This window comes from Ranitomeya imitator, chromosome 1 (genome assembly GCF_032444005.1).
Source record: "Ranitomeya imitator isolate aRanImi1 chromosome 1, aRanImi1.pri, whole genome shotgun sequence".
In the NCBI taxonomy this organism is placed as follows: domain Eukaryota; kingdom Metazoa; phylum Chordata; class Amphibia; order Anura; family Dendrobatidae; genus Ranitomeya; species Ranitomeya imitator.
Window position 1 is genome coordinate 1028739075 of NC_091282.1, and position 21091 is coordinate 1028760165.

The 21091-nt window shown below is 50.6% G+C and overlaps 1 protein-coding gene across 1 annotated transcript in view; it reads right to left on the reverse strand.

The window, feature by feature from the left end:
• Positions 1 to 20594, reverse strand: part of OTUD4 (OTU deubiquitinase 4) — a 104924-nt gene extending 84330 nt beyond the window's left edge. Inside the window, exons 1-2 of the mRNA XM_069744023.1 lie at positions 20194 to 20594; positions 12371 to 12454 (exon numbers count right to left, since the gene is read on the reverse strand). Of these exons, the coding sequence (XP_069600124.1) occupies positions 12371 to 12454; positions 20194 to 20349 (240 nt within the window). The 5' untranslated portion in view covers positions 20350 to 20594. The remainder of the gene's footprint in view (positions 1 to 12370; positions 12455 to 20193) is intronic.
• Positions 20595 to 21091: the final 497 nt, after the last annotated feature.

Genomic DNA, 21091 nt, shown 5'->3' on the forward strand with positions numbered 1-21091 from the left:
CCTGTCACACTGGACGATATCGCTAGCGAGGACGCTGCAACGTCACGGATCGCTAGCGATATCGTCTAGTGTGACAGTACCTTAATGCATGGCCACTGAACAATGTTTGCCGATATGCTGATTACATATATTGTCCATGCTAGATTACAATCAAACAAGGTAGGTTGGCCTCATTCATATCTCTCGGACCTCTGGATGCTGGTTGAATGGCAGTTGTGAACTACATAAAGAGACCTTTTCTTATAGTTCGTGTGACTGTACAGGAGAGATGAGCTTAGAAGACTACGTCCCGGCTGGAAGAACACAGGACAGATTCATTGACCATCACTGAAACCCCAGAGACGTCTTAAAGAATCACTTGGCCACAGACCTCACTGCTCTCTGTTAGCTTCCTCCTCACTCAGTCAGCGGAAGGATGAGACTCTGTAATTTGCACCATCTTGAGTGTTTGCTGGGACTGTTCTGTATGCTATTGTGTGTTGGTGGTTCAATAAATTATTGGCACATTGTTTTACCCTAACCCTGTGTTGTCTGAGTAGGGTTCTGCCCACGGGGAGAGAGAGAGCAGGCATTCACTGGTGTGAGCTCCGGTCCATGCAGTCTTTCTAAACACAGCCGGGCCAGGGGACGAGAAAAACCACTGACCCCCAGTGTCTCCAAAACCATCCTGCTTTATTAACTATTTTGTGTGACATAACTCTCTGATTTAAGGGAATGAAAATATAAAGTTTGAAAATTGCTAAATTTTCCAAGTTTTTGCCAAATTAACTAAATGCATATTAAACACCATCATTAAGTATGATATGTCAAGAGAAAATCTCAATATAGGTGGGATCCGTTGAAGTGTTCCAGAGTTATTACAACAAAGTGACACAGGTCAGAATTGTAAAATTGTCAGGAAGGTGAAAACCGGATTCGGGGTGAAGGGGTTACTCTAGTCATGTTGTACAAAATAATAATTAAATACCATATACTATAAGTGTACTTTAAGGGTATGTGCACACGCTGCGGATTTTGCTGCGGATCCGCAGCGGATTGGCCGCTGCAGAATCGCAGCAGTTTTCCCCAAGTTTACAGTACCATGTAAACCTATGGAAAACAAAATCTGCAGTGCACATGCTGTGGAAAAAAACACGCAGAAACGCAGCGTTGTTTATTCAGCAGCATGTCAATTCTTTATGCGGATTCCACAGCGGTTTACACCTGCTCCATAATAGGAATCCGCAGGTGTAAAACTGCAGGTGAAATCCGCACAAAATGCGGATTTCCTGCAGATTTACCAAAATCAGTCTGGAAAAATCTGCAGAGTAATCCACAGCATGTGCACATACCCTTAATGTGGATCATTTTTTAAACGTTATTTTATTTTGGTAGTATTTTAGAAGGGTTACAAGTTTAGCAGCAATTTCTCATTTTTTTCAAGAAATTTAGAAAGCCTTTTTTATCTAGGGACCTATTCAGATTTAAATGGACTTTGCGAGTCTAAATATTGGAAACTCCTCAAAAGTGTCACCATTTCAAAAACCGCAACCCTCAAATACCGTATATACTCAAGTATAAGCCGACCCGAGTATAAGCAGAGACCCCTAATTTTGCCACAAAAAACTGGGAAAACTTAATGACTCGAGTATAAGCCTAGGGTAGAAAATGCAGCAGCTACGGGTAAATGTCAAAAATAAAAATAGATACCAATAAAAGTAAAATTAATTGAGACATCAGTAGGTTAAGTGTTTTTGAATATCCATATTGAATCAGGAGCCCCATATAATGCTCCATACAGTTTATGATGGGCCCCATAAGATGCTCTAAATTAAAATATGCCCCATATAATGCTGCACAAATGCTGATTATGGCCCCATAAGATGCTCCATAGAGATATTTGCCCCATATAATGCTGCACAAATGTCGATTATGGCCCCATAAGATGCTCCATAGAGATATTTGCCCCATATAATGCTGCACAAATGCTGATTATGGCCCCTAAGATGCTCCGCAGACACATTTGCCCCATATAATGCTGCACAAATGCTGATTATGGCCCCATAAGATGCTCCACAGACACATTTGCCCCATATAATGATGCACAAATGCTCATTATGGCCACATAAGATGTTCCATAGAGACATTTGCCCCCATATAATGCTGCACATGGCCCCATAAGATGCTCCATAGACACATTTGCCCCATATAATGCTGCACAAATGCCGATTATGGCCCCATAAGATGCTCCATAGAGATATTTACCCCCATATAATGCTGCACAAATGCTGATTATGCCCCCATAAGATGCTCCATAGACACATTTGCCCAGTATAATGCTGCACATGGCCCCATAAGATGCTCTATAGAGATATTTGCCCCCATATAATGCTGCACATGGCCCCATAAGATGCTCCATAGAGATATTTGCCCCATATGCTGTTGCTGCGATAAAAAAAAAAAAAAAAAATCACATACTCGCCTCTCGTCTCTCAGGCCCACGGCATTTGCTATACTAATCGCGTCACCGCGCCCTCTGACCAGAGCGTCACTGCAGAGGACGCGGAAGACGGAGCGGTGCTGACGGTGAAACGGGGGACAGGTGAATATCGTGCACTGCCCCCCGTTATACTCACCTGCTCCTGGCACGGTCCCTGCATGTCCCTGGTTCTCCAGGCGCCGGCAGCTTCTTCCTGTATTGAGCAGTCACATGGTACCGCTCATTACAGTAATGAATATGCGGCTCCATTCCTATGGGAGTCGAGTCGGGTGCATATTCATTACTGTAATGAGTGGTACCATGTGACCGCTCAATACAGGAAGAAGCTGTCCGCGCCAGGAGAACCAGGGACGTGCAGGGACCACGCCAGGAGCAGGTGAGTATTATTACACAGCTGCCGCTAACCCTTCCCTGCCGACCCCTGGGATTACTAGTGTAAGCCGAGTGGGGCAATTTCAGCCTAAAACAATGGGCTGAAATTCTCGGCTAACTCGAGTATATACGGTACTTCAAAATTGCTGTCACTAAAAAAACAAACAAACAAACAAAAATAATAATAATAATTATCTCTTCAAGTGCCACACAGGAATTCATACAAAGTTGAATGAAAAAAAAAAAAAAAAAAGAAAGTTTTACTCTAAAATGTTGATTTAGCCCCAATTTTTTCACTTCTACAAGGAATAGCAGAAGAAAATGGACCCCATTATTCGTTGCACAGTTTCTTCTGAAAGCGTCGATACCCCCCACATGTGGTCTTAAACCTCTGTTTGGCCAAACGGAATGGCTCGTAAGGGAATTGAATTTCTTAACACAAATTTAGCTGAAATAGATTGTTGGCCTCGTGTCACAGAAAAACCCCACAAGTGACTCAATTTTGGAAATTACACCCCCTCAAGGTTTTTATCCCGGTGTAGTGTGAACATTTTGAACTTACAAGTACTACACGTACATACATACGGTTATCATATTGAACATTTTCATAAAAATATTGCTTTAGTGCCAAATTTTTCAATTTTGCAGCAGTACATTGATACCAAACATGTAGTCAAAAAGTTGTGTTTGGACATAGGGCTTGGAAGGCGAGAAGCAACATTTGGTATATAAATTTGGCTGTAAAAGATTGCAAACACCTTATCTCATTTGCAGAGCCCATGATAAACCAAAACAGCAGGGACAAGGGATCCCATTTTGAAAACTGGATCCATCGAGAAATTCATCTAGGGTGCTTCACATAACTTTTTAAAATGTGGATGTGAAAACAAAAATTACATTTTTTCTGCTAAAATGTTGTTTCAGCCATAAATTTGTAATTTTCACAATAGATAGTAGGAAAAAAGGACCCCATAATTTGTTATGCAATTCCTTCCAAACATGAAGATAACCCATACGTGGTCAAAAACTGCTGCTTAGGCACACGGCAGGGTTCAGAAAGGAAAGAGCGTTATTTGATTTTTGGAGGGTAAATTTGGCTGGAATGGATTGTGAACGCCATGTTGCATTTACAGAGCCCCTGACATGCCAAAACAGCAGAACCCCACGTGTGGGGAAAAACTAATGTTTGGGCGCACAGCAGGGCTCGGAAGGGATGTAGCACAGTTTGACTTTTTAAACACAAAACTGGCTGGAATCGAGAGTGGATGCCATGTCGCATTTCGAGAGCCCCTTCAGTGCCTAAAAAAATGGAACACTGCCCCTTCCCCCCCACAAGCAGAGGCGTATCTAGGGTTTCTGGCACCCGGGGCAAGAATTCATTTCGGCGCCCCCCCCCAGGACATATGTGATTTTCACACTTAGTCATGTACCCACGAGCTCCTCTCCCTAATGCTCTCAATATTCAGTGAAAAACTGAGAGAAGCAGAAGAGAAGCTCGTTGTCACAGGACCACAAGTCTGAAAGTCGCATATGAGTGAAGTGTCCATGTGACGACTACTGGAACCTGCAGAGCTGAATCCTGACATCGCAGCTTCTGAATTCTTTTAGGATTCTCCCTTGCCGGTGGACGGTCATGTCAGCAAAAGCATGTGATTTGTATACTTCTGACCACATTCCGACTAGACGTGCCGGCCTCGCTCAGTTCATTTTCATTGAGTGAGGCCACACATGTCTAGTCAGCACGTGACCGCATGTATGTAAATCACCAGCACGAGAGAATCCTGACAGCGTGCAGGGCGCACTGTGAGAATTCAGAAGTCTGCAGTCACAAAGAATGACTGCAGACTCATTACAAACCTGGACAACCCCTTTAATGCTCCTAACATAAATAAAAACATGAGTTAGTCAGTATCACAATGTTATGATTAGGTAATTCAGAACCACAATGGACCTTGAAGTTCAGAGCACACAAGTGACCTGACAAAACCCACAAAACATAGGACGAGCTCTGAGACGTGGGAACTCTGCTGACCGCAATCCCTAATCCTATAATACCACACTAAAGGTAGCCGTGGAGCGCTCCTGACAGACCTAGGCGCCTCGGGCACAGCCTGAGAAACTAGCTAGCCCTGAAGGTAGAAAAATAAGCCTACCTTGCCTCAGAGAAATTCCCCAAAGGAAAAGGCAGCCCCCCACATATAATGACTGTGAGTAAGATGAAAATACAAACACAGAGATGAAATAGGTTTAGCAAAGTGAGGCCCGACTTACTGAATAGATCGAGGACAGGAAAGATAGCTTTGCGGTCAACAAAGCAACAAAATAAACACAAGTAGACTTAGCTTATGCTGAGCAGACAGGCCACAGGAAAGATCCAGGAGGAAGCAAGACCAACACTAGAACATTGACTGGAGGCCAGGAGCAAAGCACTAGGTGGAGTTAAATAGAGCAACACCTTACGACTTCACCACATCACCTGAGGAAGGAAACTCAGAAGCCGCAGTACCACTTGTGACCACAGGAGGGAGCTCTGCCACAGAATTCACAACACACAAATAACATTTACATCCAGGTACCTTATAGATGTCGTCATCTCTGGAGTCGTTCTACTTCTTTTCTTCATCTTGTCCAGACCCCATGATGAGTTTTCTCATCCACAGCCGTCTCTGCAGACTTCCATCTTGTCCGCTCTTTTGCAGAAAATCTCCACATGACGCCCTTAAAGATACAAGTGTCATTATAATGCTCCTGAATAAAAAATTGCCCCTCACTATATTGTCTGCCCAAAATATGACCCCCACACTGTCCCTCTTATGGTACATACTCTTCACTCTAACCTCTCCTTTCCATACCGGTCCCCTCTTCACACTGTCCTCTCACACTGTGTCCCCCTCTATAGGGCCCAGTATTTGTACTGTACTCTGATTACACTCCCCCCTCCTTGGTATACCGTCCTCTGCTGGCTGTGCCCTTACACTGTCCCCTCATTCTACACTCCTACTGCTCAGTTTCTATTCTGTGCCCACTCACTTTTCTCCCGCATACTGTCTCCTCACACTATTCCCTCCCCTCCTCATACTGTCTCCTCTCACATCCCTCCTGTTCACCAAACTGTCTCCTCATATATTTACCCCCTCGCTTTCTATACTGCCTGCTCACCTGACTCCCTATATTGTGTCTGCACACATCCCATCACCCTCACTCCCCGTACTCTGTCCACATACATTTTTCACATTGCTACTCATACTGTGTCCACATACATTCCCCCGTTCGCTCCTCATACTGTCTGCACCCATCCCCCATACTGTTTCCTCAGATATGCCCCCCATTCTCCTGAACTGTTTCCTCATATATGCCCATTATTTTCCTCTACCCCACCCCATCATTGCTCTCTTCACCACCTCCATCTTTACTTTCTCCACCACCACTATAATTGCTTTCTCCCCCACCACCCCATAATTTCCCATTCCACCACCTCCATCATTTCCTCCTTTGCCTTTTCTACCATATCCATCATTTTCTTTTCCCCCACCATCTCCATCTTTGCCCATTCCACCACCATCATCATTGTCCTTTCCACCATCACCATACTTGCCCATTCCACCACCTCCATCATTTTCTCCCCCTCCAATATCATCAGTGTGCTTTCCACCACCACCATCCTTGTCCATTCTACCACCTCCATCATTTCTTCCCCCCCTCATTATTGCCCATTCCACCACATCCATCATTTCCTCCTCCCCCTCCATCCCAATTATTGCCCTCTCCCCGTCAGTCCCATCATTGCCCTCGCCTCTCCTCTCCGTACACACACAAAACCATTTACGTCTCTGCACATTCACCCGCAGCGCTACGCATGCACGCACAAACACACACACACACACTGAGTACAGTAATGTAATGGCCACACCTAGTTACTCCTACACACGTGGCTGAGCTCCGTACACCTTGCACACACGGCTCCGCTCCGTACACACGTGGCTCCACTCCATACACCTCGTATACACACGGCTCAGCTCCGTACACCTTGCACACACGGCTCCGCTCCGTACACCTCGTACACACACGACTCCGCTATGTACACCTCGTACACACACGGCTCCGCTATGTACACCTTGCACACACGCAGTTCAGCTCTGTACACCTCGTACACACACACACGGCTCCGCTCCGTACACACACACACACGGCTCCGCTCCGTACACACACACACACGGCTCCGCTCCGTACACACACACACGGCTCCGCTCCATACACACACACACACGGCTCCGCTCCGTACACACACACACGGCTCCGCTCCGTACACACACACACACGGCTCCGCTCCGTACACACACACACGGCTCCGCTCCGTACACACACACACGGCTCCGCTCCGTACACACACACACGGCTCCGCTCCGTACACACACACACGGCTCCGCTCCGTACACACACACACGGCTCCGCTCCGTACACACACACACGGCTCCGCTCCGTACACACACACAGCTCTGCTCCGTACACACATGGCTCCGCTCCGTACACACACACACGGCTCTGCTCCGTACACACACACACAGCTCTGCTCCGTACACACATGGTCCCGCTCCGTACACACATGGCTCCGCTCCGTACACACACACGGCTCCGCTCCGTAAACACACACGGCTCCGCTCCGTACACACATGGCTCCGCTCCGTACACACACGGCTCTGCTCCGTACACACACACACAACTCCGCTCCGTACACACACACGGCTCCGCTCCGTACACACACGGCTCCGCTCTGTACACAGACACGGCTCCGCTCCGTACACCTTGCAGACACGGCTTCCGCTCTGTGCACCTAGTACACACATGGCTCTGCTACATCCACACAAACCACTCCTGACCCTTACCCTCGTCCAGCACCGAGCACCATGACAATCAGCAGCGTCCTGCACTACACAGAAGCCCTTCATCATGTGACTCCTGACTCCTCCCCCCCGTGACCTCATCACAGGTCCTGTGAGCACAGAGCTGCACAAGCAATAGCTGTGGTGTGCGGCTCTCTGCGGTGGAGGGGCTCTGCTCAGCTGCGGGACAAGTGCAGTCCCACCCGAGCCTCCTTGGACCGCCGCATCATCAGGCGGCCCGCTGGCGCCCCCCTGTCGGCTGCGCCCGGGGCACATGCCCCGGCTGCCCCCCCCTGGATACGCCACTGCCCACAAGTGATCCCATTTTGGAAACTAGCCCCTATCAAATAATTCATCTCGGGTGTACTGAGCATTTTTAACCTACAGGTGATTCATGAAACTTTATAACATTTCTATTTGAAAAAAAAAAAATACATTTTTCCACTACTGTTTTTGCATCAAATGTATAATTTCCACAAGGAGCAATAAGAGAAAATGGACCCTATGATTTATGAAATTTTTTACTGAATGTGACAGTACCCCATATGTGGTTGTACCCTACTGTTTAAGCACACGGCAGGGATTGGATGGGAAGGAGCGCAACTTGATTTTTAGAACCCAGATTTCATTTGAATAGATTGTGGGTGTTATTAGCCAAGCCCCTGAGGTGCCAGAACAGCAGAAACCCCCGCAAATGACACGCATATTGGAAACTTCACTGCTTAAGGAATTCATCTACGGGTGTTGTGAGTATTTTGAACACAGGTGCTTCACAGAATTTTAGAACATTGGGACATGGAAATAAAACATTTTAATGGTAAAAACATCTTTTTATTTGATGCAAATTTGTCACTTACAAAAGGGTTACTAGGTGAAACTGGACCTCACAATTTATTGAGCAATTTCTCATGAATGTGATGCCCCAGACGTCGTCAAAAACTGCCAGAGACCTGTCAGTGAATTATTGACAGTCTGTGAGACTTTGCTTATAGCTGGATCCCACAGGCTACCGTACCCGGATGTCATCAGATGACCTCAGGGTACCACGGCAACAAGCAGCACCCGCGATTACAATCGTGGGGGAGGTGGGATACGGTCCTGCCATAGTGTCTTAACATCCTTTAAACCACTTTGATAACTCTTGACAGCGGTATTTGAGGGGTTAATCGGCCCTGATCTGTTCCAAAACCAACAGGCAGGGGCCTATACTGCAAGGGGGTCAGCTGTCATCCGCGGGATTGGCGCTGACTGAGGGGCGCTATTCATGACCGCTGTTTAAACATGGCGGTGAGGAATAAGGTCCCATAACAGCTGCCATTTTAATGTCTATTAACCCCTTAATCTCATATGAAGTACTAACCCGTCAAGGTGGCCAGGGACTTAATTCCCAGGGATGGGATAGTACGTCATAGCATTGGGCCACGCTCATGGGGGGAGCGCGGCCGAGTGTCAGCTGACTATCGCAGCTGACATCCGGTACTATGTGCCAGGAGCGGTCACGGACCACCCCCGGCACACTGCGATCAAACATGATCGCAGCGTTCCGGCGGTACAGAGAAGCATCAAGCAGGGAGGGGGCCTCCCTGCGGGCTTCCCTGAGACCCTCGGTACAAGGCGATGTGCTCATCCTGTACTGAGCATCTCCTCCCTGCAGGCCCCAGATCCAAAATGGCTGCGAGGCTGCATCCGGGTCCTGCAGGGAGGTGGCTTACCAAGCGCCTGCTCAGAGCAAGCGCTGGTAAGCCAGGATCGCTGATCTGACACAATGCTCTGCAAAGTGTCAGATCAGCGATCTGACCTTATAACAGGATGCCCCCCCCCCACCCCCCGGGCAATGTTATAAAGTAAAAAAAAAAAATTTTGACGTGAATAAATATAAATATATATATATATATATATATATATATATATATATATATATATATATATATATATATATATATATATATATATACACACTGTTCCCATAAATAAATTTCTTTATCTAAATAAAAAAAAACCAAACAATAAAGTACACATATTTAGTATCGCCGCGTCCGTAACGACCCGACCTATAAAACTGTCCCACTAGTTAAACCCTTCAGTGAACACCGTAAAAAAAAAACACCGCGTTAGTATCATACCGCCGAACAAAAAGTGGAATAGCTCGCAATCAAAAAGACAGATATAAATAACGAGCCGCCATACAGCATCATCGGCGAACAAATAAAGTTATAGTCCTCAGAATAAAGTGATGCAAAAATAATTAATTCTTCTATAAACGTTTTTATCGTATAAAAGCGCCAAAACATAAAAAAAAAATGATGTAAATGAGGTATCGCTGTAATCGTACTGACCCGAAGAATAAAACTGCTTTATTTATTTTACCAAACGCGGGACGGTATAAACTTCTGTGAAGCACTTGGTGGGTCAAAGTGCTCACCACACATCTAGATAAGTTCCTTAGGGGGTCTACTTTCCAAAATGGTGTCACTTGTGGGGGGTTTCAATGTTTAGGCACATCAGTGGCTCCCCAACGCAACATGGAGTCCCATCTCAATTCCAGCGAATTTTGCATTGAAAAGTCAAATGGCGCTCCTTCCCTTCTGAGCTCAGCCATGCACCCAAACAGTGGTTTACCCCCACATATGGGGTATCCGCGTACTCAGGACAAATTGAACAACAACTTTTGGGGTCCATTTTCTCCTGTTACCTTTGGTAAAATAAAACAAATTGGAGCTGAAGTAAATTTTTTGTGAAAAAAATTCAATGTTCATTTTTTTTAATCATTCCAAAAATTCCTGTGAAGCCCCAGAAGGGTTAATAAACTTCTTGAATGTGGTTTTGAGCACCTTGAGGGGTGCAGTTTTTAGAATGGTGTTACACTTGGTTATTTTCTATCATATAGACCCCTCAAAATGACTTCAAATGTGCATGTGGTCCCTAAAAAAAAAAAAAAAAAAAAAGTGTTGTAAAAATGAGAAATTGCTGGTCAAAGTTGAACTCTTATAACTCCCAAACACAGGGGTGTCAAACTGCATTCCTCGAGGGCTGCAAACAGGTCATGTTTTCAGGATTTCCTTGTACTGCACAGGTGATAATTTAATCACCTACACAAATAATGAGTTGTGCAGTACAAGGAAATCCTGAAAACATGACCTGTTTGCAGCCCTCGAGGAATGCAGTTTGACACTCCTGCCCTAACAAAAAAAAATTTGGTTCCAAAATTGTGCTGATGTAAAGTAGACATGTGGGAAATGTTACTTATTAAGTATTGTTTGTGACATCTCAGTGATTTAAGTGCATAAAAATTCAAATGTTGGAAAATTGCGAAATTTTTGCCAAATCTGTTTTTTTCACAAATAAACGCAGGTAATATCAAAGAAATTTTTACCACTATCATGAAGTACAATATGTCTCGAGAAAACGTCACAATCACCGGGATACATTGAAGCGTTCTAGAGTAAAGGTACCGTCACATTTAGCGACGCTCCAGCGATATAGACAATGATCCGACCTAAACTAGATCGCTGGAGCGTCGCTGTTTAGGTTGCTGTAGAGATGTCAAACATAGCAACTCCAGAACGATGCAGGAGCGATCCAGTGACGTACTTATCGTTCTCGCTGGTTGTTAGCTCCGTGAAAAAACATTGCTGGCATCGTTGCTTTTGATGTCAAACATGACGAATCACGCAGACCTGACGACCAAATAAAGTTCTGGACTTTCAGCTACAACCAGCGATGGCACAGTGGGATCCAGATCGCTACTGCGTGTCAAACACAACGAGATCGCTATCCAGGACGCTGCAACGTCACGGATCGTTATCGTTGTAAAGTTGCTCAGTGTGAAGGTACCTTTATAACCTCAAAGGGATAGTGGTCAGACTTGTAAAAATTGGCCCGGTCATTAACGAGCAAACCACCCTCGGGGCTTAAGGTTGTTCTCACAAGGAGTTTTTTGATTGTGTTTGACGTTGAGAATTTTCACTGTGCAAAACATGAACATGGAATAAAACTAAGCTTTTTTTGCGGATTTTCACCACAGAATTGCATCAGATGCAGAAAGCGCATTTGCCTTTTTAGAGTGCTGCACAAACGCAGTTAAAATGCATGTAATCCAAACGCGACTACATCAATAATGCTTCGCTAAACCCCCTAAAAAAAAAATTTGCAGCATCAAAACGCAAGTAACTTAATTTACCCCAAAGATGCAGAAAATCTGCAACATCAAAAACTCCCCAAATACTCATCGCGACAGCATTGCCTACAGCTCTGGAAACGAGACGGCGTAAGTGCTGCAGGGGTAGTAAGTAGATTTACTTGCCTCCAGCCTTTCATATTAATGAGGGCAACTATGCCCGCGCTGCAAAGAACTGCAAAAAAAAAATCAAGCACCAACGCCTGCAGCGGGAGATCGAGCTGTGGCAGCTAATACGGTAATTAGGAGTGATGGCAAATTATAATTTTAGTATTTTCTTTCCCTAGTACACATAGTCTTCCTTCAGAGACAATACAAACGTAACAAGACAAGGGGAATGTCTATGGACAAGAAGCTATGGTCGCATTAGGTGGGAAGCCTCCATATGCTGGTATGTCCTAACAGGATGTATGAGGGAGCTGTGAAACCAGGCACCGGGAAATGGAAACTCATTTTACTTACCGATTCAAAATGGGCTCGATTGTCACTCAGATACTGTATACAGGATCGCCTTATTTCCAAATGGCTTGCCTGAGAGTGCAAAATCTAAAACCGGAACATAAACATATTACATAATCAGATTATGCCATCCTTCTATAAATCGCTGCCAACATGTAGAATGAGACTTTCTACACTTATTACAGTATCACTACCTAAACTGATGGAAAGAGCAGAAGAGTCCCTTCTAGGCACCCTGGAAATAGCCAGAACTGTCAGCGTGGCTGAGTGGGCATTGCCTGTATGCCAAGGGGGGGACCCGGGAAACAGACTAATAGGTAATAATCAGAAAGGGAGCTGCAGAGGATTGGGGAGGGTGACAAAATAAAAACAGTCAGCATGAATCAGAGCCTGGCTGCACAACTGAAGCCAGGTATTGGCTTGTTTTCTCCAAAATGCTGCAGTGTTTCAAAAGGGAGGTGATGGGAGAGGACTATAGTGAGACAAGACTAGTCTGGAGCCTCCCATGCCGGCTTCACCACGCACCGCTCTAGGTGACCGGTCTCTTACATGTGTGTACACAGGAAAGGGCCTGTCAATCACCTGTAAAGGCGCGGAGAGAAGCCGGCAGGGGGGCGTAATCACTGGCCTAATCTCGCATTTGTCTATAGTGCCTGGCTGGCAACTCAAACTATATTTGGAGAGAAAACATGCAGCAATGTGCCGATTCATGCTGCTCGTAGCGCAGGCAGTATGAATAGTGACCGTTTCCCTTTCAAGATATTTCTTATTGCCTGGAAATCCTCCGCATTAGTGGCAAACAAGAGGCTGTTTGATTCGGCACAGGAGACCAGCAGCCGGTCCGTACCCAAACTGTGAATGCTGAATGTGTTAAACTAACCGTAATATAACCAAATATTTTTTTAAGCTCATGCACTAGATATTGGAAATGAGAGGTAACGTTACAATTTTTTTCCCCCAATTAAGAATATATCAGTGTGAAGTGGTAGTACTATAGCGTGGTGGCAAAATAAGATCCAAAACAATATAGTCACAAATAAACAGGGTTAAACTTTGGTTTCACCCATGTCCTATGTATCGATGCTGCTGTGCATTATACATCTAAGGGAACCATCTTGTTTGTTAGATAGAACGCTACAGAAGCCATTCATCCCCCTAAGTGGATGATCATCCGTGTGAATTTGTGTAGTGCATTACTGATCCGCATTACGATGCCAGTGATACGCTTTATCTTCAAGTATCTGGAATCATCATCAAATTCTTGAGTTCGCAGAAGAAGATAACAAGTATATACAAGCACCGCATAATAACAGACAGGTGCTTCACGCTGCCTGTGGCTGAAAATATCTAAAGGGCGACTAAAGGATAAGAGCCGTGTAGCGACTCATTACACCCCAACACTCGCCTCCGGGAATAAGCCCCGGACCTCCACTTATCAATAATTCTAAACCAAGGATACTTGATATCAAAACTTTTTTCTAAATGTTAGTTACCCTATAGGATGTGTATACACAGGGGGCACAAACCATGTTTTTTCGTGGGCAGAAAATGCGCTGCATACCAGGACTGGTGAATTGTTGGTAAGGTTTCACAAAATCTCATCCATATACTAGGGAGAAAATCTGCAACAGAAACCGACCAGATGTGTGCCATGTTCTCACAGACTTACCCGCTGGCGAGCCGTGGCAGTAACCGCTGTGGGAACGGTTGCAGAAATACGATTTGCTGCACATTTCACCCATAACAGTGAAAACTGCAGCATAAAATGAGATGTTTGCCAACATACAAAATAGGAGAATGTGCAAAAATATATATGTATTTTCTGCTATGACTAGACTAATAACTAGAGATATAGTAAGTCTGCGTTCGAGAGATAGATACTGATAGGAATTCTAGATTGTGAGCCCCATCGGGGACAGTGATGATAATGTGTGCAAACTGTAAAGCGCTGCGGAATATGTTAGCGCTATATAAAAATAAAGATTATTATTATTATTATAGTACCTGAATCACCCACACACAAAAATGACCATCTCAATATTCAATGGAGAGAGAAGAAAAGGCTAATGCCAGACAAATCCGATGGCGACTTATCTCCTTTGAAAACAAAAGGATCAGGTGTTGAAATTCCAAAGGTTTGATCCTCTGGTGCTGACATCATCTGCCGGGACAGGTGTCCGACAACCAGGATCCTGATACGAGTCCAAGATGGTTTTCTACAAACAGCAGTACTGAGACTCCGGACTCTACAAGACTATTATACTCAGTGGGAGAAGCAGAACAATAATCTTGTAGTTAGGATACTTTTTAATAGCTAGCAAAAATAAAATGCTATGTGATATTACAAAGCAAGCTTTCGAGAACACTTAGGTCTCTTCCTCAGGCCTCAGTAGTCTTGTTACCCATTAAAAAGGTATAACTACAAGATTATTATTTTGTTTCTCCCACTGATAATCAATCCTGAATCTACAGGCAATCCTTAGGCTACGTTCAGAAAATCGGACGCAAGAAAAATGCAACTTGCTGCGTTTTCTTGGTCCGACGCTAGCGGCAAAAAAGACGCAAGTGTTGCAAAACGCAACACACAAAAACGCATGCGTCCCCCATGTTAAAAATAGGGGCGCATGACGCGTGCGTCGCCGCTGCGTCGCCCGACGCTAAGGCGACGCACACTAGCAGAACGCTAGTGTGAACGTAGCCTAACACATGGAGAATGTGCAATCATGCATCAACACATAAGGAGGAAAAGACAACCCGCCATTGTGTCTGCTGGAATCACAAGACCTGTCTCCCACCTCCATACTGTGCTGTACATGTCTAGCACCCAACTGTAGAACCACCTGGGGAGTGCGATTAGCTACAAACCGTTCTGCCTAGTCCCCAGCACATATTTAGTAAAGGTACCGTCACACTAGACGATATCGCTAGCGATCCGTGACGTTGCAGCGTCCTGGCTAGCGATATCGTCCAGTGTGACAGGCAGCAGCGATCAGGCCCCTGCTGTGCTGTCGCTGGTCGGGGAAGAAAGTCCAGAACTTTGTTTCGTCGCTGGACTCCCCGCAGACATCGCTGAATCGGTGTGTGTGACACCGATTCAGCGATGTCTTCGCTGTTAACCAGGGTAAACATCGGGTAACTAAGCGCAGGGCCGCGCTTAGTAACCCGATGTTTACCCTGGTTACCATCGTTAAAGTAAAAAACAAACGCTACATACTTACCTACCGCTGTCTGTCCCCGGCGCTGTGCTTCTCTGCTCTGGCTGTGAGCACAGCGGCCGGAAAGCAGAGCGGTGACGTCACCGCTCTGCTTTCCGGCTGCCCGGCGCTCACAGCCAGAGCAGAGAAGCACAGCGCCGGGGACAGACAGCGGTGGGTAAGTATGTAGCGTTTGTTTTTTTTACTTTAACGATGGTAACCAGGGTAAACATCGGGTTACTAAGCGCGGCCCTGCGCTTAGTAACCCAATGTTTACCCTGGTTACCGGGGACCTCGGGATCGTTGGTCGCTGGAGAGCGGTCTGTGTGACAGCTCTCCAGCGACCAAACAGCGACGCTGCAGCGATCCGGATCGTTGTCGGTATCGCTGCAGCATCGCTTAGTGTGACGGTACCTTAACTCTCACTGTTCTTGTGATCCCTACTGCCTGTTACAAAGGAGTGTACGGTTCATACCCACCTATGTACAGTAAGGTGCATGCACACCAGCACTGCCCCAGGTAAGGATCTGCTACTCCGGCTCAACCACCCCACTTGGAAAGCAAACCCAACAACATAGCACCCTGGTAGTCAGGCCCAGCCGCAGAGACGCCACCCCCTGGTAGTCAGGCCCAGCCGCAGAGACGCCACCCCCTGGTAGTCAGGCCCAGCCGCAGAGACGCCACCCCCTGGTAGTCAGGCCCAGCCGCAGAGACGCCACCCCCTGGTAGTCAGGCCCAGCCGCAGAGACGCCACCCCCTGGTAGTCAGGCCCAGCCGCAGAGACGCCACCCCCTGGTAGTCAGGCCCAGCCGCAGAGACGCCACCCCCTGGTAGTCAGGCCCAGCCGCAGAGACGCCACCCCCTGGTAGTCAGGCCCAGCCGCAGAGACGCCACCCCCTGGTAGTCAGGCCCAGCCGCAGAGACGCCACCCCCTGGTAGTCAGGCCCAGCCGCAGAGACGCCACCCCCTGGTAGTCAGGCCCAGCCGCAGAGACGCCACCCCCTGGTAGTCAGGCCCAGCCGCAGAGACGCCACCCCCTGGTAGTCAGGCCCAGCCGCAGAGACGCCACCCCCTGGTAGTCAGGCCCAGCCGCAGAGACGCCACCCCCTGGTAGTCAGGCCCAGCCGCAGAGACGCCACCCCCTGGTAGTCAGGCCCAGCCGCAGAGACGCCACCCCCTGGTAGTCAGGCCCAGCCGCAGAGACGCCACCCCCTGGTAGTCAGGCCCAGCCGCAGAGACGCCACCCCCTGGTAGTCAGGCCCAGCCGCAGAGACGCCACCCCCTGGTAGTCAGGCCCAGCCGCAGAGACGCCACCCCCTGGTAGTCAGGCCCAGCCGCAGAGACGCCACCCCCTGGTAGTCAGGCCCAGCCGCAGAGACGCCACCCCCTGGTAGTCAGGCCCAGCCGCAGAGACGCCACCCCCTGGTAGTCAGGCCCAGCCGCAGAGACGCCACCCCCTGGTAGTCAGGCCCAGCCGCAGAGACGCCACCCCCTGGTAGTCAGGCCCAGCCGCAGAGACGCCACCCCCTGGTAGTCAGGCCCAGCCGCAGAGACGCCACCCCCTGGTACTCAGGCCCAGCCGCAGAGACGCCACCCCCTGGTACTCAGGCCCAGCCGCAGAGACGCCACCCCCTGGTACTCAGGCCCAGCCGCAGAGACGCCACCCCCTGGTACTCAGGCCCAGCCGCAGAGACGCCACCCCCTGGTACTCAGGCCCAGCCGCAGAGACGCCACCCCCTGGTACTCAGGCCCAGCCGCAGAGACGCCACCCCCTGGTACTCAGGCCCAGCCGCAGAGACGCCACCCCCTGGTACTCAGGCCCAGCCGCAGAGACGCCACCCCCTGGTACTCAGGCCCAGCCGCAGAGACGCCACCCCCTGGTACTCAGGCCCAGCCGCAGAGACGCCACCCCCTGGTACTCAGGCCCAGCCGCAGAGACGCCACCCCCTGGTACTCAGGCCCAGCCGCAGAGACGCCACCCCCTGGTACTCAGGCCCAGCCGCAGAGACGCCACCCCCTGGTACTCAGGCCCAGCCGCAGAGACGCCACCCCCTGGTACTCAGGCCCAGCCGCAGAGACGCCACCCCCTGGTACTCAGGCCCAGCCGCAGAGACGCCACCCCCTGGTACCCAGGCCCAGCCGCAGAGACGCCACCCCCTGGTACCCAGGCCCAGCCGCAGAGACGCCACCCCCTGGTACCCAGGCCCAGCCGCAGAGACGCCACCCCCTGGTACTCAGGCCCAGCCGCAGAGACGCCACCCCCTGGTACTCAGGCCCAGCCGCAGAGACGCCACCCCCTGGTACTCAGGCCCAGCCGCAGAGACGCCACCCCCTGGTACTCAGGCCCAGCCGCAGAGACGCCACCCCCTGGTACTCAGGCCCAGCCGCAGAGACGCCACCCCCTGGTACTCAGGCCCAGCCGCAGAGACGCCACCCCCTGGTACTCAGGCCCAGCCGCAGAGACGCCACCCCCTGGTACTCAGGCCCAGCCGCAGAGACGCCACCCCCTGGTACTCAGGCCCAGCCGCAGAGACGCCACCCCCTGGTACTCAGGCCCAGCCGCAGAGACGCCACCCCCTGGTACTCAGGCCCAGCCGCAGAGACGCCACCCCCTGGTAATCAGGCACAGCCGCAGAGACGCCACCCCCTACCTGGGTGTGTGGAGTCGGAGTCGTGGTCCATTTTGGTGGAGTCAGAGTCAATATAAAATGGACACACTCCTAAAAGATAAATTAAATACAGGAGTACAATGCAGGACGTGATGTACATTTTTTCATAAGAATTTGGTAAAGTTATGAAATGTCCTATAAATGTCTGTTCTGTTCCTGATCTAAGGATCTCAGCTTTTAGTAGAGAAAAATCTGTGCTTAACTTTCTGAACATGCTCAGTAGTGAGGCATTGCTGTGGGGTCGGAGTCCTTGAGTCAGAAGTCAGGGAGATTGAAAAGTCAGTTGGAGGTTTGGCTTACCAACTCCACAGCCCTGCCCCCCAGTGCTCCGGCCCGTCAGCAGAGATACCCCCCACCCCAGTGCTCCGGCCCGTCAGCAGAGATACCCCCCCACCCCAGTACTCAGGCCCATCAGCAGAGATACCCCCCCACCCCAGTACTCGGGCCCATCATCAGAGATACCCCCCCACCCCAGTGCTCGGGCCCATCGGCAGAGACACCCCCCCACCCCAGTGCTCGGGCCCATCGGCAGAGACACCCCCCCACCCCTGTACTCGGGCCCATCCGCAGAGACACCCCCCCCACCCCTGTACTCGGGCCCATCCGCAGAGACACCCCCCCACCCCAGTGCTCGGGCCCATCCGCAGAGACACCCCCCCACCCCAGTGCTCGGGCCCATCCGCAGAGACACCCCCCCACCCCAGTGCTCGGGCCCATCCGCAGAGACACCCCCCCACCCCAGTGCTCGGGCCCATCCGCAGAGACACCCCCCCACCCCAGTGCTCGGGCCCATCCGCAGAGACACCCCCCCACCCCAGTGCTCGGGCCCATCCGCAGAGACACCCCCCCACCCCAGTGCTCGGGCCCATCCGCAGACACCCCCCCACCCCAGTGCTCGGGCCCATCCGCAGAGACACCCCCCCACCCCAGTGCTCGGGCCCATCGGCAGAGACACCCCACCCCAGTGCTCGGGCCCATCCGCAGAGACATCCCCCCCCACCCCAATACTCGGGCCCATCCACAGAGACACCCCAACACCAGTACTCGGGCCCATCCACAGAGACACCCCAACACCAGGACTCGGGCCCATCCACAGAGACACCCCCACACCAGTACTCAGGCTCATCCACAGAGACACCCCAACACCAGTACTCGGGCCCATCCACAGAGACACCCCCACACCAGTACTCGGGCCCATCCACAGAGACACCCCCACACCAGTACTCGGGCCCATCCACAGAGACACCCCCACACCAGTACTCGGACCCATCCACAGAGACACCCCCACCCCAGTACTTGGGCCCATCCACAGAGACACCCCCCACCCCAGTACTCGGGCCCATCCACAGAGACACCCCCCACCCCAGTACTCAGGCCCATCCACAGAGACACCCCCCACCCCAGTACTCAGGCCCATCCACAGAGACACCCCCCACCCCAGTACTCAGGACCATCTACAGAGACACCCCCCACCCCAGTACTCAGGACCATCTACAGAGACACCCCCCACCCCAGTACTCAGGACCATCCACAGAGACACCCCCCACCCCAATACTCGGGCCCATCCACAGAGACACCCCCACACCAGTACTCGGGCCCATCCAGAGACCCCCCCACCCCAGTACTCAGGACCATCCACAGAGACACCCCCCACCCCAGTACTCGGGCCCATCCACAGAGACACCCCCCACCCCAGTACTCAGGACCATCCACAGAGACACCCCCCACCCCAGTACTCAGGCCCATCCACAGAGACACCCCCCACCCCAGTACTCGGGCCCATCCACAGAGACACCCCCCACCCCAGTACTCAGGACCATCCACAGAGACACCCCCCACCCCAGTACTCAGGCCCATCCACAGAGACACCCCCCACCCCAGTACTCAGGCCCATCCACAAAGGACCCCCACGTAACCCAGGATCATCTACACAGCCCCCACACAAGACTCTCAGGGTCTGTACCTGCTCAGCCACTGCCCTGAACAGACAGGAGCCGTCCTTGGCGATCTTCTTCCTGTACAGCCCATGTGCCCTCAGATAAGAGTCCATTGCAGCCTCCTCCGTGCTTCCATCACTGCCGGGGGCAGGGGCTGCGCCTTGCTCTCTGTGGCCGGCCATGGCTGCCCAACTGCCACAAAGCAAACGCCGAAACGAGCGACAGGAAAGGCCAGCGAAGCGTCCTTATCTAGCCCACATGGGCGAGGGGTAGCCGGGCACGGGGAGCAGAGGGGCCGTATGGCATGGAGCCTGTGTGTGGGGGGCATGAGAGGGGCACAGGGTCTCCACGTGTAGTGCCAGCTGGAGGTGACAGACAGGGCCCCCTGCTACAGAGCGGCGGGCAGCATGGAGCCCGGGCACATGACTGCGAACAGCGGAGGTGGGCGGAACGAGCCTCAATGGAGGAGCCGCCGGGGACACAGCCAGAAACGAAAGTGACTCCGGATGGGAAAAGTTTTGTTTTCAGTTTGGAGGAGTAATGGGAGCAGGAAGGCGGCGGAGAGCAACGGGAGGAGGAGCAGGAAGTGCCAGGGAGCAGCGCGGACAGGCGCACAGCGGCCTCACTGCGAGCGTCACCGGCTGAGGGAGCACAGCGGCCTCACTGCGAGCGTCACCGGCTGAGGGAGCACAGCGGCCTCACTGCGAGCGTCACCGGCTGAGGGAGCACAGCGGCCTCACTGCGAGCGTCACCGGCTGAGGGAGCACAGCGGCCTCACTGCGAGCGTCACCGGCTGAGGGAGCACAGCGGCTTCACTGCGAGCGTCACCGGCTGAGGGAGCACAGCGGCCTCACTGCGAGCGTCACCGGCTGAGGGAGCACAGCGGCCTCACTGCGAGCGTCACCGGCTGAGGGAGCACGGCGG